Source organism: Salmo trutta, chromosome 37 (genome assembly GCF_901001165.1).
Source record: "Salmo trutta chromosome 37, fSalTru1.1, whole genome shotgun sequence".
Classification (NCBI taxonomy): domain Eukaryota; kingdom Metazoa; phylum Chordata; class Actinopteri; order Salmoniformes; family Salmonidae; genus Salmo; species Salmo trutta.
This window is the reverse complement of record NC_042993.1, coordinates 3,676,462-3,692,436: the sequence shown is the minus strand read 5'-3', so window position 1 is coordinate 3,692,436 and position 15,975 is coordinate 3,676,462. Positions and strand designations below refer to the sequence as shown.

Below are 15,975 nucleotides of genomic sequence, written 5' to 3'. Positions count from 1 at the left end.
ACAGTAGGAGTCATTGGTGAGAATGTGTCCACTCTCTCTTCTAGGTATCACCTCCACAAAGGCACTGGCTAACAACGCTGGATCACCTGTCATTTCTGCCCCCAACACTCTGGCCCCACAAGTCCCAGCGGCCGGGGCACAGCCCTGAAACCTCCACCACTCCTCCCAGCGGCCGCCGTGGCACAGCCCTGAAACCTCCACCACCTCCCAGCGGCCACCAGGGCACAGCCCTGAAACCTCCACCACGTCCTCCCAGTGGCCACCGGGGCACAGCCCTGAAACCTCCATCTCCTCCTCCTAGTGGCCGCTGGGGCACAGCCCTGAAACCTCCTCCCAGCGGTTGCCGGGGCACAGCCCTGAAACCTCCACCTCCTCCTCCCATCTGCCACCGGGGCACAGCCCTGAAACCACCACCTCCTCATGGGACCTCCTCACCTATGTTTGTGTGGGCCCGTGGTTCGGTTCAGCCCACCCCACTCTCTACTATGTGTTGGCCTGGCCCGTGGGTTTCCTTTTTATTACGTTGAGAAGAATGCTGGAGAAAAGATGTTGAAATTGCTTTTCCCTGTTCAGTTATATTTTGAGATCTGGACTTGACATCATTTTTTATTGTCGCACCTGTCTGGATGATTGAAAGTAGTAAATAACATACATGAGGTGTGTTACTTCACAAAATGCCAGTGGTCTAGGAATTCTAATACAATGTAGACATGATGAAGAAGAAGAGAATGGATAATAACATTTATTTTGTATGTCCCAAATATACAGTCTAGCTTGAAACAGTTTGTTTGGGGATTCCTGCTGTTGCAATACACTGAACCTGTAGACAACTTCACAAAACGAGACAGGATTCTCTGATGTAGCCTCCACTTGACAGTGGTGGATAGTTGCTCACACACTACTGTTAAGTGCAGGAGTTACCGGTGTTTTGAAGTTGTTAGAAGCTATCGTACTTGGATTGGACATCTGTAGATACTCTACAGTAACTGTTAGGTTGCATGCACCAAATGCTGACTATCACAGGGTCAATAGTTTGCCAATTTGGTGTTACTTTTACTTCTGTATACATGTTTGTTTTTTAATGCGGTCTCTTACACATGATTTTGAATACATAGGCAATTTTGTAACTTTTTGTTTTTAATTTGGGAGGAGTCTTATCACTTGCAAAAAAAATCGACTTCATAAATAAACAATTTTAAACAGGCAGGTATGAATATTTCTTTATCATTGTATGTTTTCTGTTCTTTCTGTGAAATGTACTGACATTGATGCTGTAGAAACCCTGGCAAATATATGCATGGTTAGTTTGGTGTAAAAGCAACACAGACAGATGAATTTATTTCAACTAGCCCAGACTAACGTATTATGTAATGGAGTCTAAACAACAAATGTTTTCTATTTTATTTAACTAGGCAAGTCAGTTAAGAACAAATTCTTATTTAAAATGACGGCCTACCCCAGCCAAACCCTCCCCTAACCCGGACGATGCAGTGCCAATTGTGCGCCACCCTATGGGACTCCCGATCACAGCCGGGATCGAACCAGGGTCTGTAGTGATGCCTCTTGCACTCTGGAGCTTAAATTCACTGGCACTAATGCCAATGGAATTTGTAAAATATAAAATAGTTTGGACCTTGCAAACAGATGGAACTGAGAATGAGTACTTTGGTGTTAAAGTTCAAGAAGGTGTAATTAATTGAGTTACTCAGCGTTTTATTTGTCTCAAGGAAAAAAGCCAAAAATGTTTCCCACACAAAAGTATTACACATTGAGCATTGTTGCATGGTGACCTATCGCCACCTTCCTACTGCGTTGATACCAGGATATATTATTGATGTCCACTACTGCATTGATACCAGGATATCTTATGATTGATGTCCACTACTGTATTGATACCAGGATATGTTGTATTCTGTTCTATGAGTGATTTCAGCTGTTCATGTGCAGATTGAGATTTTAAAATCAAATTCACTATTGTCCTAAAATATAATCCATTGGTTCTGGGTGGGGAGAGAGTCTGTAATTGATTGAATAGCCTATAATGGAAGGTAATTGCCTAAATATTCTGGTACCAAGGAAAAGTCTACTATATCACTGACATCAGTACAGTGTATGCACCAATAATGTATCTAAGCCCTGGATTGCTGACTCTCTGTATTGGCCATTGAGAGGCTTTGAAGCCACCAGGTGGCCATATTGGCACTCCCCAGTGGGAGTGGTCCTCCATAGGAATGAATGGAATTCTACAGTATTTCAATTCAATGTTTCAAGGAAAAAATTGCATGTATTTAAGTATTTTTTTTCTTGTAGTGTGGACAGTACCAGTACTTTAAAAAAAAATGTTTTATGGAAATGCTTTATTTTTTTTACATTTTGTATTTTTATGTTTAGCTCACATATTTAAAAGCATGCATGAAGGTGTCTGTAATAGAATAAACATGTCACAAACGAATGTAGACATTAATACATGCATTTCAATAGCTACCAAAATACATTTTTTTACAACGGAGAAGGAATACCAAGATGGCTTCAATAAAGCGCTCCCTGTTAGGCATCCAGAGTTTATACACAACATTGGAATGCACATCGCACACATTCAGTGGCAACATTTGACATCAGCCGCTGCTCATGTTAACATTTTACGTCAACTACAGTTGCGTTGTGGCCGCTCAGTGAGTCTGCGGGAGATAGGGGTCGTCTCCGGGGCAGGGCGTCACTGGCTGAGACTTGCAGATCTTCAACAGAACATGTGACGTTATCTACAAAGTTGCTCAATTTACTACTATCTAATTATTCAACATGGGGAAGCTGGTTGTCATATCACTTTTTGTTGCTGCGTTATCAGCATTTGTTGGAGAGAGAGTTATTAACTTAAGGTAGGCGGTGTTTATGTAGTTGTAGCTTTTTTAGCTGTAATATAATTGCATGGTAACGTTAGCTGTTATAGTAGCTAGCTAGCCAATTTAGTATTTTTGCTAGCAACCTCAAAAAGTTGTTTTGTCGATAACAAGCAATATAAGCAAACTAACCTGTTTTTCTATTTAGATTTCCTTTATTAGCCAGTGCTTTATTACTGAGTAATAATGGTTTGGGTTCTTCTCACTTTTCTGAATTTATAAATTGAGAGATTGAGGGTCAGTCACTACATGTTGTTGATAAACAGCAATGCAGTGTGCCAAGCATGGCCTTTTCTGTCAGCCTATGAAGACATAAATCTGATCTCAATGCTCAAGTTACAGTAGTCTGAGGCTATACAAGATGTGATAGCTGACTAGGCTATATTTATGATTGTTTGTACATAGACACATAAAAATGCCCTAAGTCATAACTACAGTGTTGAAATTGCAGTGTTATTCTGGAGTTTGAACCATTTGAAGGGATGTAACTATGAACCTTAATTTACATTGCAGGAGAAGGACTCTTGCTTCCAGAAAGCTTGTCCAAACCCACCTCCCAAACTGCCATCCAATCAAAAGCCTTGGTGCGTACAGTACACATATGTACAGGACATTGGGAACTTTAACAGTGCTGGCATGGATAAAAAAAAGGCATGCCTTTCCAAAAGCTCTATGCCACATGTTCAATGGTATTAAATGAAGTAACTGTACAACGTTATTTGCCTGTAAAGCCATATCTGAACACATGTGATTTGATTTCTGACAGAGTACGGATCAGAGGACCTCACAATACTTCCCAATGGACTTGCTATTATTAGCACTGTGAGTTACAACATTGACTTGACCCTATATGAAACACGCAACATAAAAAATATAGTCGCAAACAAATGTATTAGGCTATCTATTAACATATCCTAATATTAATCTTAATATTATTGGAATTACTAGGGCTTGAAGGATCCTGTATTGCCATCCTATTCAGATGCCCCTGGAAAGATGTACACCCTTGATATGAGTGAAGATTCTAGGATGAAACCAGTGGAGCTCCGCATGGGGAGAGGCTTTGACCTGGACTCCTTCAATCCACATGGGATCAGTGTATACACAGATGAGACGGGTAAATAAAACCCAGAAGCTGTGTCACAAATGGCACCCTATTCCCTAAATGGCACACTATTCCCTACAGGGTGCTGGTCAAAAGTAGTGCACTATATAGGGAATAGGGTGCCATTTTGGGACGCAAACAGATTTTGAAATGCTTCTGCTGCTCTTCCCACTCTTCTCTTATGTGAAAAGAGAACTGTCAAAAACACAAGACGGATCAATTGATTGAGCTGAATGTTTTCTCCACTTTCCAGATAACTCAGTATACCTGTTTGTGGTCAATCACCCTCAACAAAAAACCCAAGTGGAGATCTTTCTTTTTGTTGAGGAGGACCACTCCCTTGTCTATGTGAAAACCATAAAGCATGAATTCCTTCACAGGTATGCAAGAGCTAAAGTCACGTCATTGCTTCAAACCAATTTGGTTTATTACCTAGATTGTCGGTAGAGTTTCATATTACAGCAGGGCTAAAAGTGTTAATTACATGGTAACAACATGGAAATGTAGCCTATCCTCTTAAACTTGGCTACTCTCAAGACTGGAGAGTTTGGAGAAATTAGGGACATTTGAACTGAGCACAAACTAGTGCTCATTTTTGTTTTGTAATGTTGTTATGCATCCAGCAGTTCTTTAATATGCCATTTAGAGTAAATCGTGTTTTAAGTTGATCTGTGGTTTTCTCTTAGTGTGAATGACATTGTGGCTGTGGGAGTGGAGAGCTTCTATGCCACCAACGATCACTATTTCGGTGGAGGTACTCTGAATACCCTGGAGATACTTCTGGCTCAGCCCTGGTCTAACGTTGTGTATTACAGCCCTGAAGAGGTCAAAGTAGTGGCTGAGGGATTCTACATGGCCAATGGCATCAACATCTCACCTGACAAAAGGTACAATAATTAGATGAATAATGTATTCAACCTCTATAGCGCTATTCAAGTATTCAGTCCCGTGTAGCTCAGTTGGTAGAGCATGGCGCCAGGGTTGTGGGTTCGATTCCCACGAGTGACCAGTATGTTCACTAATCCTGTCCATATGGACAGCCAAACCTGTTAAGTGTTTGATTATAGAGTGGATATCACATGTTTACATGATAAGACCTGTTGGTGTAACTAACTAGCGACGTAACATATATGTAACATATAACTATTTATGCTTTCATGTAGGCACATATATGTGGCAGACTTATTTGACCACAACATACATGTTTTGGAGCGACTGGAAAGCAATGGTTTGGCCCCAGTGAAGGTAAAATATAAGAAATGGCAGATTTGTTTTACACCTGGTAAGTAGTCAAATGGACTATTGAAACATGCTGCTCTGTTGAAAGCCTTCTAAATCTGATGTGTTTATTCTCTCCCATTGCTTGTGTATCTGAATCCAGAATAGGCTCTTTAAAACTCATTTCATGATATTATTATTTTAAAAAGCATGAGCTGGCGCACACCCAAAGAAATTGATTTAGTGTAGAGGTGCTGACTAATGGCGAATAAACTATAAGTCTAAAAATAAAGAGAGTCGCACACCGAAGATATATAAACTCCCAGTAATTTATTGGGTAAAAAAACAAAGTTTCAGCATTCACTGTGTCCTGAAGAAGGCACCCTCTGCTCTCAGGCACCCTGAAGAAGGCACAGTGATGCCGAAACGTTGGGTGTTTTACCCAATAAATTACTGGGAGTTTATATATATATATATATATATATATATATATATATATATATATAGTGTGTGACTCTCTTTATTTTTATAGCTTACGTGATATTATTCTTTGTCAGCAGGTCGTGGAAGTGGGCTCTCTTGTTGACAACATTTATGTTGACCCTGAGACATGCGACTTGTGGATAGGTTGTCACCCTAATGGCTGGAAACTATTTCTAAATGATCCTGAGGATCTACCTGGATCTGAGGTTCGTACACCTGCCGTGTGCTATTGAAACTTCCTGAGTGAACTGCTTTTCTGCATATACCAGCACTGTATCTCTGTACTATACACCAACATTGTTTTCACATGTTCACGCCTCTACTATGCTATAGGTAAAAGCTGCTGGACTACAGTACATTCCAACTACTGTACGAGAGGAAACACACCAGAGCAATGGACTTAGAGTGGACATGGACTGGACTTAAAGTGGTCTTAGAGTGGTCTTAGAGTGGTCTTAGAGTGGACTTAGAGTGGACTTAGAGTGGACATGGACTAGACTTAAAGTGGTCTAAGAGTGGACTTGGGGTGGACTTAGAGTGGACTTAGAGTGGACTTGGGAGTGGACTCAGGGTGGACATGGACTGGGCTTAAAGTGGACTTGGAGAGGACATGGACTGGGCTTAAAGTGGACTTGGAGAGGACATGGACTGGGCTTAAAGTGGACTTGGAGTGTACTCAGAGTGGATTTAAAGTGGACTTAAAGTGGATTTGAAGTGGACTTGGAGTGGACATGGACTGGACTTAAAGTGGTCTTAGAGTGGACTTAGAGTGGACATGGAGTGAACTTTGGGTGGACTTGGGGTGGACTTGGAGTGGACTTACAGTGGTCTTAGAGTTGACTTAGAGGGGACTTAGAGTGGACTTGGGGTGGATTTGGAGTGGACATGGACTGGACTTAAAGTGGTCTTAGAGTGTTCTCAGAGTGGGCTCAGAGTGGACTCGGAGTGGACTTGGACTGGACTTAAAGTGGTCTTAGAGTGGACTCGGAGTGGACTTGGACTGGACTTAAAGTGGACTTAGAGTGGACTTGGAGTGGACTTGGACTGGACTTAAAGTGGACTTAGAGTGGACTTGGAGTGGACTTGGACTGGGCTTAAAGTGGACTTAGAGTGGACTTGGACTGGACTTAAAGTGGACTTAGAGTGGACTTGGAGTGGACTTGGACTGGGCTTAAAGTGGACTTAGAGTGGACTTGGACTGGGCTTAAAGTGGACTTGGAGTGGACTTGGAGTGGACTTGGACTGGACTTAAAGTGGACTTAGAGTGGACTTGGAGTGGACTTGGACTGGGCTTAAAGTGGACTTAGAGTGGACTTGGACTGGGCTTAAAGTGGACTTGGAGTGTACTCAGAGTGTACTCAGAGTGGACTCAGAGTGGACTCAGAGTGGACTTAGAGTGGATTTAGAGTGGACTTGGAGTGGACATGGAGTGGACATGGAGTGACTCAGAGTGGACAGTGGACTTAAAGTGGAATTAGAGTGGACTTGGAGTGGACTCAGAGTGGACTTAGAGTGGACAGTGGACTTAAAGTGGACTTGGAGTGGATTTAGACTGGACCTGGGGTGGACGTCTTTCTATTGCGTTCCCTATGTAATGCTCACTGTCTGGTATACATCTACATTTCATGATATTGTTTTCACAGGTGATTCAGATTAAAGGCATCCACTCTGAGAAGCCAGTGGTGACCCAGGTGTATGCTGATGACGGCAGTGTGCTCATAGGATCCTCTGTAGCAGCTCCCTACGGAGGAAAGCTTCTCATTGGAACAATCTACCAGAAAGCCTTGGTCTGTGATCTAGCCAAGGTAGACCAGTAGCCAATGCTCTATGTAGAAAACAGCCATCTGACGTGGGTTGTGGTCGGAAGTGTGCAACGTACTGAACATTGCAGATAGAAATGCAATGAATAGAGTTAACAAGATTCCTTACTCTATATGACAGGGGGGGATGTCTGTTCTACATGATATATATCTAGCTGAAAGTTCCTCAATGTTGTGCCGTACTGAATTCTGCCATGGCCTGTGGGGTTCAACTTGCCAAGTAAAAAAATATATTTTAAAGTTAATTCATTGCACGCTCTGTCTAATCACTGGAAGTTAGATTTGCAATAAAGTTGACAAAATGATATGTCAAAGATAACGCTGGTGCACTGAACAAGACCTGTAACGATACATTGTAATGTTGCAAGTGCCATATTGTATAAAAGTTGATAAATGACTGGAGAAATGACATTTGAAATGCATGACATTGACTTCTTGATAAGAATAAGCTGACTGTTAAGGACCCTTTAAAAAAAAAATGCCTAAAATGACATATCCAAATCTAACTGCCTGTAGCTCAGGACCTGAAGCAAGGATATTCATATTATTGATACCATTTGAAAGGAAACACTTTGAAGTGTATGTAAATGTGAAATTAATGTAGGAGAATATAACACATTAGATCTGGTAAAAGATCATTTGAAATGCAAATGAAAGGCCAATATCTCACTTAGGAGTCTAGGTGCAATTTAGATTTTGGCCACTAGATGGTAGCAGTGTATGTGCAACGTTTTAGACTGATCCAATGAACCGTTGCATTACTGTTCAAAATGTTGTTTCAAGTCTGCCCAAATGTGCCGAATTGGTCAACTGAAACATTTTCAAATACATAACTATAGAGAACATACAAAAATGATATGGTAATAAAAAATGTAAGTTTACACACTTACAGGAATGTCATAAATTATGGATAATTAGCTTGCCTACAGAAAATACACTAACCTTCACACATCTAGATGTGTGAAGGTTTTTTAAATATAAAAATTGATTTTATCAAACAAAACTAAGCTACATTTTATCTCTGGGACCCTCAGGATGACAAATCAGAGCAAGATTACTGAATGTAAGAACATTATTTACCTTCAGAGGTGAATATATCAAACCAGTTGCTGTGATTAATTTTTTGTTGTTGTGCACTCTCCTCAAACATTAGCATGGTATTTTCTCACTGTAATAGCTATTGTAAATTGGACAATGCAGTTAGATTAACAAGAATTTAAGCTTTCTGCCCATATAAGACATGTCTATGTCCTGGGAAATGTTCTTGTTACTTATGAAGAGGGTTAAACCAAGGCCTTATACCTTTTTAAGGGGTTAATAAATTATGTTATGATAAACTGAAAGGTCTCTTCAGGAGACCTCTGTGTGTGTGTTAAAACCTGTTTTTGAGTGTTGTGACCTTCAGACACTATCAGAAGGCTTCTACGTTCAGACTCCTGTCTGGATCCCACCATGGTTGTCTAGTTTTCTGAGAACACAAGGCTGTCACAGACCTGATAAAACCAGCCACCTTTCAGAAGATGCTTACACTCGTTCACCTTGTTATGACCCTATACTTGTGACGAAAGGTCAAGTTTCGGTCAAACCCACTTCTGAGCTTTTAATTGCTGATAAGATGGTTACTGCTGTCAGGGGGAGGTTAGATTTATTAAAATGTTGTTACCAGGGAAACTCACGCAAGGATGACTGGGAGAAGCTATATGAGTTGCAGGATGTCTTAGACATCTTGCAGAACTTGGGGAGAACTATCATGTACTGTTATACTGTACTCTGTACCAACTTCTGCCTACAATTGTATTACTAAAATGAGTATTTTAATACTTAAACAAAGAGTCTGTGTTTCCTTTCCATTACTAATGTATGTTTGATAATTATATAGACCTGATCATTTGTTGAAGAAATTGACCAACACTTACAACGTCATGCTAATATCATTATCGCTCTTTATTTCAACCATCCCGTGGGGGGGATACCGATCCCATGGACGCAGTGGTGGAAAAAGTATCCAATTGTCATACTTGAGTAAAAGTATAGATACCTTAATAGAAAGTTATTCAAGTAAAAGTAAAAGTCACCCAGTAAAATACTACTTGAGTAAAAGTCTAAAAGTATTTGGTACTAAATATACTTAAGTATCCAAAGTAAATGTAATTGCAAAATTATACTTAAGTATCGAAAGTAGAAGTGTAAATCATTTCAAATTCCTTCTTTTAAGCAAAGCAGATGGCACCATTTTCTTGTTTTTAAAATGTATGGATAGCCAGGGGCACACTCCAACACTCAGACATCATTTACGAAAGATGCATTTGTGTTTAGTGAGTCCGCCGAATCAGAGGCAGAAGGGATGACCATGTGTTGTCTTGATAAGTGCGTGAATTGGTCATTTTCCTGTCCTGCTAAGCACTCAAAATGTAACTTTTGGGTGTCAGGTAAAATGTACTGAGTAAAAAGTACATTATTTTCTTTAGGAATGTAGTGAAGTAAAAGTAAAGTTGTCAAAAATATAAATAGTAAAGTGCAGACCCCAAAAAACGTAGTACTGTAAAGTATTTTTACTTAAGTACTTTACACCACTGCGTAGAGTTTAAAGTTATGTTTAAATTACAGGTACGTCTCACTGATTTGACATGGAAAGCAAGTATTTTATAAGCTTTTTTACCCTCTTTGTAAAGTGAACTAGAGTCAGTTGTGATGTAACTGAATATTGTTTTCTTCACAAGTGTGTTAACTTCTTTACATTAAATGTGGGCTGCTAATTTGGCGTGCAAGTCTTAACTGTTGTTTAGTTGTCAACTCATTTGTCTTAAAAGCAGCAAACAATAGATGTGGACAATATCATCATCATGAACCCTGGGATCACAGTTTTGGGACTGCAGGTTTGACCTCCCTCTAGGAATTGCTGAACTACAGCGTGCCCCATGGTTCAACTGTGCAATTGCACTCTGCTTGTACACCGCACCCACATTTTGCACACTGCTTTCATAACCTTTGACCAAGGGAAAGAGTTTGTCTGCCATGAAGTGGGTGCTTGTAACCATCTGCATTGCTGCCTTGGCAGCTCTTTTGGGGCAAAGACTTCTTAAATTGAGGTAGGCTGCATAGTTGCTGAACATTTTAACATTATTGGGCATGTGTATCTTCTTTGGAATGTCTTCTTTGGAATCATGCTACATTTCCCTTTTCAGAGTTTACAATATTGACATTGTCAACAGAGGCCTCAGACATTTAAAGTTATATTTGAAAAATAGGCTTTTAGCAACTTTGAAGTGAACTACTTTAGGTGAATTGAGCAGTGGTGTGACAGTGTTAAAAGCTGAATTCAGAATGATCTGTGTTGCTTTTGCTTTCACGCCAAAGTAATATTAACCGGGTTCTATTTGCAGTGAAATAGCCCTTGCCAACAGAGAAGTGCCTGTAAAACGCCTCCCCAACTGTCACCTATTAAAGAATATAGGTAGGTCTGAACCAGTCCATAAAATTGTAATCATACATTGACATTATAACAGTTCATGCTTTAATTAATACATATAGTATAGTTCTTCTGTGTTTCACATCGGTGTGAGATAGATACTAATGTAATGTTGAAATAGCCTGTTCTACTTTGAGCCTATTCCAGTTATTCCAGTAGGCTCAAAATAATGAGTCTTCTCAGTATATGTGATGAGATCAGGCTGTATAACCGCTAGTTGGGCAAGTGTCAGGGCTGAAGTCCATTAGACTAATAGACAAAGTATCAACGTGTCCCAGCATGCTTTGTTTGGTGTCATAATGATGATGATGTTATGTTCAATGAAGGCCTTTGGCCTATGGGATAAAATTAATAGGCTATTGCTAATGGTTTGTGGACAATCCTATATGTACAGAATATGGAGCAGAGGACTTAACCATACTCCGAGATGGACTGGCCATCATAAGCACCGTAAGTAATATCCATTGTCATGATGCGATCCTTAATGGCAAGCATATTCTGGTAAGGCACACTGAATAACTAAAATATTGTCCTCAATTCATAATATTACATGTTGAACATACCTCCCTCCCACTGATGATAAAATAACTATTTTTACAGAATAAAACGACTGTTTTTAACAATACAATACATACACTCTGTTTGTATCCCAAATGGCACCCTATTCCCTACATAGTGCACTAATTTGGTCAAAAGTAGTGCACTATATAGGGAATAGGGTGCCATTTAGGACTTAACATTGTCACGCATGTGAAATCATTACCCCCCCACCCAGGGCTTGAAATATCCTGGAATGCCCTCGTTCTCTGATGACCCAGGGAAGATCTATACCCTGGACCTGTTGGACCCCAGACTGATCCCTGTGGAGCTGACAATCAAAGGAGACCTGGACCGGGACTCCTTCAACCCCCATGGAATCAGTGTCTACATTGACGAGACAGGTAAAGTATGGGATATTTAGCTCTCACATATGAAATTAGTTTGTTTCAAAAACATTGGACAGGGTGTAGTACAGTACAATATACAGTACCAGTCAAAAGTTTGGACACACCTGCTCATTCAAGGGTTTTTCTGAATGTTTTACTATTTTCTACATTGTAGAGTAATAGCGAAGACATCACAACTATGAAATAACACATATGGAATCATGAGGTAACCAATTTTTTTTTAAACAAATCAAAATATGTTTTTGATTCTTCAAATTAGCCACCCTTTGCCTTGATGACAGCTTTGCACACTCTTGGCATAAAGAAAAACCCTTGAATGAGTAGGTGTGTCCAAACATTTGACTGGTACTGTATAGCAAAACAGTACAGTATACAGTAAAACAATAGTGTACAGTATACAGTAAAACAATACAGTACAGTATACAGTAAAACAATACAGTATACAGTACAACATGTGTCAGCAATTATTCTAGTTACTCAAGTCAGAAATCGCAGCAAATCTCTCCATTCCAGACCAGATTATCCCAAATTGGGAACACCCTTCAGACCATTGCCTATGGAATTATGAACACTACTGTGTGTGTGTGTGTGTGTGTGTGTGTGTGTGTGTGTGCCTTCCCTGTCAAGCAATAGAGAGCCTTAGACACCAGAGGGGACAGTAGAGACCATATTTCTCACTGCTGAACTCCCATCTCCTTCCAGATAAAACCATTCATCTGTTTGTTGTCAATCATCCTCAACATTACACCAGCCAGGTAGAGATCTTTCTATTTGTCGAAGAGGACAACACCATTGTGCACCTGAAAACTATAAAGCATGATCTCCTTCATAGGTAGGTGTGAGATGTTTGCATTTACATGATGTGGATGAACCACATTGGCTATGTACTTACTGTACAGTATGACCAGTGAGAGTTCCACAGTGGTGTTTTTCTGCTTGGCTAATTCTTTATGTTTTTGCCCTTTACTCTCTCAGTGTGAATGACATTGTGGCTGTGGGTGTGGAGAGCTTCTATGCCACCAACGATCACTCCTATCCCAGTGAAGTGCTACACATGCTGGCTGTCTTCCTGGGTCTACCCTGGGCTGATGTGGTTTACTACAGCCCTGGAGGAGTGAAGGCAGTGGGCGATGGCTTCCTATCTGCAAACGGCATCAACATGTCACCCGACAAAAGGTGCCTTCTTTGTTTCCACAATTGTAGTAAAGTCTACACAATTGAAAATCGAACCGTTTAAAATGTACAAATCTGTTGTGCTCTTTGAAAGTGTGTTATGCAGTAAAACAATAACTGTGCTTTTCCCCCCCAGGTATCTATACGTGTCCGCTATTTTGGACCATGAGATTGCTGTTTTTGAGATAAAGAAAAACAAAGACTTGGTACATGTCAAGGTAAAACTTTTTCACTACATCAAATATGAACGCAAACTTCTTTACGGGCACAATATTATATTTTGTATTGTTTCTAGAGATGGTTCAACCGCTGTATTACAATCAGCCATCACATTCCTATTGATGTCTGTCTCCAACCAGTCTGTAGCCGTTGGGTCTCTCTGTGACAACATCGAGGTGGACCATGTAACAGGTGACATATGGCTGGGTTGTCACCCTAATGGAGTAAAGGTAGCAGCATGTGACCCTGAGGATCCACCTGGATCGGAGGTTAGTGCCTCATTTACCATGTCCTCTCTAGTTGTATTATATTATAGGAATAAATTCACTCTGATCTCAGTTCCAAATGGCACCCTATTCCCTATAGCAGTGGTTCCCAAATCTTTTTACAGTCCCGTACCCCTTCAAACATTCAACCTCCAGCTGCGTACCACCTCTAGCACCAGGGTCAGCACACTCTCAAATGTTGTTTTTTACCATCATTGTAACCCTGCCACACACACACTATACAATACATTTATTAAACATAAGAATGAGTGTGAGTTTTTGTCACAACGCGGCTCGTGGGAAGTGACAAAGAGCTCTTATAGGACCAGGGCAGAAATAACAATATAATCAATAATGTTGCTCTTTATTTAACCATCTTAGATATAAAACCTTATTTGTTCATTGAAAATGGTGAATAACTCACCACAGGTTAATGAGAAGGGTGTGCTTGAAAGGATGCACATGACTCTGCAATGTTGGGATGTATTGGACAGTCTCAGTCGTAAATAATTTTCGACAGTCTGTGCCTGTATTTAGTTTTCATGCTAGTGAGGGCCGAGAATCCACCTCACATAGGTATGTGGTTGCAAAGGGCATCAGTGTCTTAACAGCGCGATTTGACAAGACAGGATACTCTGAGCGCAGCCCAATCCAGAAATCTGGCAGTGGCTTCTGATTTAAATTCCATTTTCACAGAACCGCTTGTTGCAATTTCGATGAGGCTCTCTTGTTCAGATATCAGTTAGTGAACTGGAGGCAGGGTATGAAAGGGATAACGAATCCAGTTGTTTGTGTCATCCGTTTCGGGAAAGTATCTGCGTAATTGCGCACCCAACTCACTCAGGTGCTTCGTTATATCACATTTGAAATTGTCCGTAAACTTGAGTTCATTTGCACACAAAAAAGCATACAATAATGGAAAGACCTGTGTGTTGTATTTGTTAATGCGGACAGAGAAGAACTCCAACTTCTTAATCATAGCCTCAATGTTGTCCCACACACTGAATATAGTTGCGGAGAAAGAAAAAAAACATCACCCAGATAGGCCAGTCGTGTGAGAAACTCGTCAGACAAGTGAAAATTATGTCAGTAAAGAAAACTTTAAGCTCGTGTCTCAATTCCAAAAAACGTGTCAATACTTTGCCCCTTGATAACCAGTGCACTTCTGTTGTAAAAGTGTTACATGGTCGCTGCCCATATCATTGCATAGTACCGGAAATACACGAGAGTTCAGGGACCTTGCTTTAACAAAGTTAACCATTTTCACTGTAGTGTCCAAAAACGTCTTTCAAGCTGTCAGGCATTCCCTTGGCAGCAAGAGCCTCTCGGTGGATGCTGCAGTGTACCCAAGTGGCGTCGGGAGCAACTGCTTGCACGCGCGTTACCACTCCACTATGTCTCCCTGTCATGGCTTTTGCGCCATCAGTACAGATACCAACATGAGTAGCAGCTACATTTGGCTACATACAGACCGTTAGTGGAATCCCCGCGAGAGAATAACAGTTAATGTGATTGGATGTTAATTATTTGACTAGGCTACCTGTATTTGACATTGTGTTGTTGTTTCGCTGAACACCAGATGGTTTAATTTGACCCTAGTTTGGGAATACCTGCCCTGTAGAGTATACTCCCTATGGGCCTTGGTCAAAAGTAGCGTAGTGCACTGTATAGGGAATAGACTGCCATTTGGGACACAGCCCATGTACCAAAAGCGTTAATTGGTTTTCTTTATCATAATTTGTTTTATAGGTCATTAGGATTCGGGACATCCACTATGAGAAGCCAGCTGTGACCCAGGTGTATGCTGATGATGGCAGTGTGCTCCTAGGATCCTCTGTAGCAGCTCCCTATGAAGGAAAGCTTCTCATTGGAACAGTCTACCACAAAGCCTTGGTCTGTGATCTGAAGTAGCCAATGATTCCTTTCAGACTTCTGATTTCCAAAGTCTGTGTGTGTATATATAGATGCAGTAATGACACTCAAACTGTATTGTGCTCAAAGTCTGTGCTGTTTCTGTATAGTACATCTTGTCTGGTATAATATGATTGAAAAGTATAAATATTCCACATGCTTGCCACAATATAACACTGCAATTGCTGTGATGCATGGCATGTTATTATGTTAAATGATAAGAGGCCGTCTGCGCTCTTATAAGTTCCTTAGTACTCCTTAGTACTCTGTTCCGGGTGCGTAGGAATCAAAATAAGAATACTGGAAAAGATGAAAGACCTGCACACTGTCGAAAAAATGAATCAATCCAAAACTGAGGCTTGATGTGTTATTATGTTTACATGTATCTTGATGGACTATTTGTATTGATTAAACAGTTATATTCCATTCTCTGACATTGACAAATTGTTGATAATTGATCTTTGGGG

General features: G+C 40.5%; 3 protein-coding genes across 5 annotated transcripts in view; all 3 read left to right on the top strand.

The window, feature by feature from the left end:
• Positions 1-1,204, top strand: part of LOC115176623 (casein kinase II subunit alpha) — a 30,193-nt gene extending 28,989 nt beyond the window's left edge. For both annotated transcript variants that reach the window (XM_029736734.1, XM_029736735.1), the window contains exon 15: positions 45-1,204. In XM_029736734.1, the coding sequence (XP_029592594.1) occupies positions 45-148 (104 nt within the window). In that variant the 3' untranslated portion in view covers positions 149-1,204. The remainder of the gene's footprint in view (positions 1-44) is intronic.
• Positions 1,205-2,652: 1,448 nt separating this feature from the next.
• Positions 2,653-8,002, top strand: LOC115176622 (serum paraoxonase/arylesterase 2). 2 transcript variants are annotated; one of them, XM_029736731.1, is made up of 9 exons: positions 2,653-2,876; positions 3,411-3,481; positions 3,664-3,719; positions 3,846-4,014; positions 4,256-4,382; positions 4,689-4,889; positions 5,166-5,247; positions 5,778-5,909; positions 7,347-8,002. In XM_029736731.1, the coding sequence occupies exons 1-9, from the start codon at positions 2,800-2,802 to the stop codon at positions 7,518-7,520; spliced, it is 1,089 nt and encodes a 362-aa protein (XP_029592591.1). In that variant the 5' UTR covers positions 2,653-2,799; the 3' UTR covers positions 7,521-8,002. The 2 variants fall into 2 exon arrangements, with proteins under 2 accessions (XP_029592591.1, XP_029592593.1); XM_029736733.1 differs by having other exon boundaries at positions 2,673-2,876; positions 5,781-5,909.
• Positions 8,003-10,500: 2,498 nt separating this feature from the next.
• On the top strand, positions 10,501-15,942 carry LOC115176621 (serum paraoxonase/arylesterase 2). The gene is made up of 9 exons (XM_029736730.1): positions 10,501-10,612; positions 10,907-10,977; positions 11,387-11,442; positions 11,768-11,933; positions 12,642-12,771; positions 12,915-13,115; positions 13,249-13,330; positions 13,472-13,600; positions 15,347-15,942. Exons 1-9 carry the CDS (start codon positions 10,539-10,541, stop codon positions 15,506-15,508), a joined length of 1,071 nt encoding a protein of 356 aa, XP_029592590.1. The 5' UTR covers positions 10,501-10,538; the 3' UTR covers positions 15,509-15,942.
• The last annotated feature ends 33 nt before the right edge of the window (positions 15,943-15,975 follow it).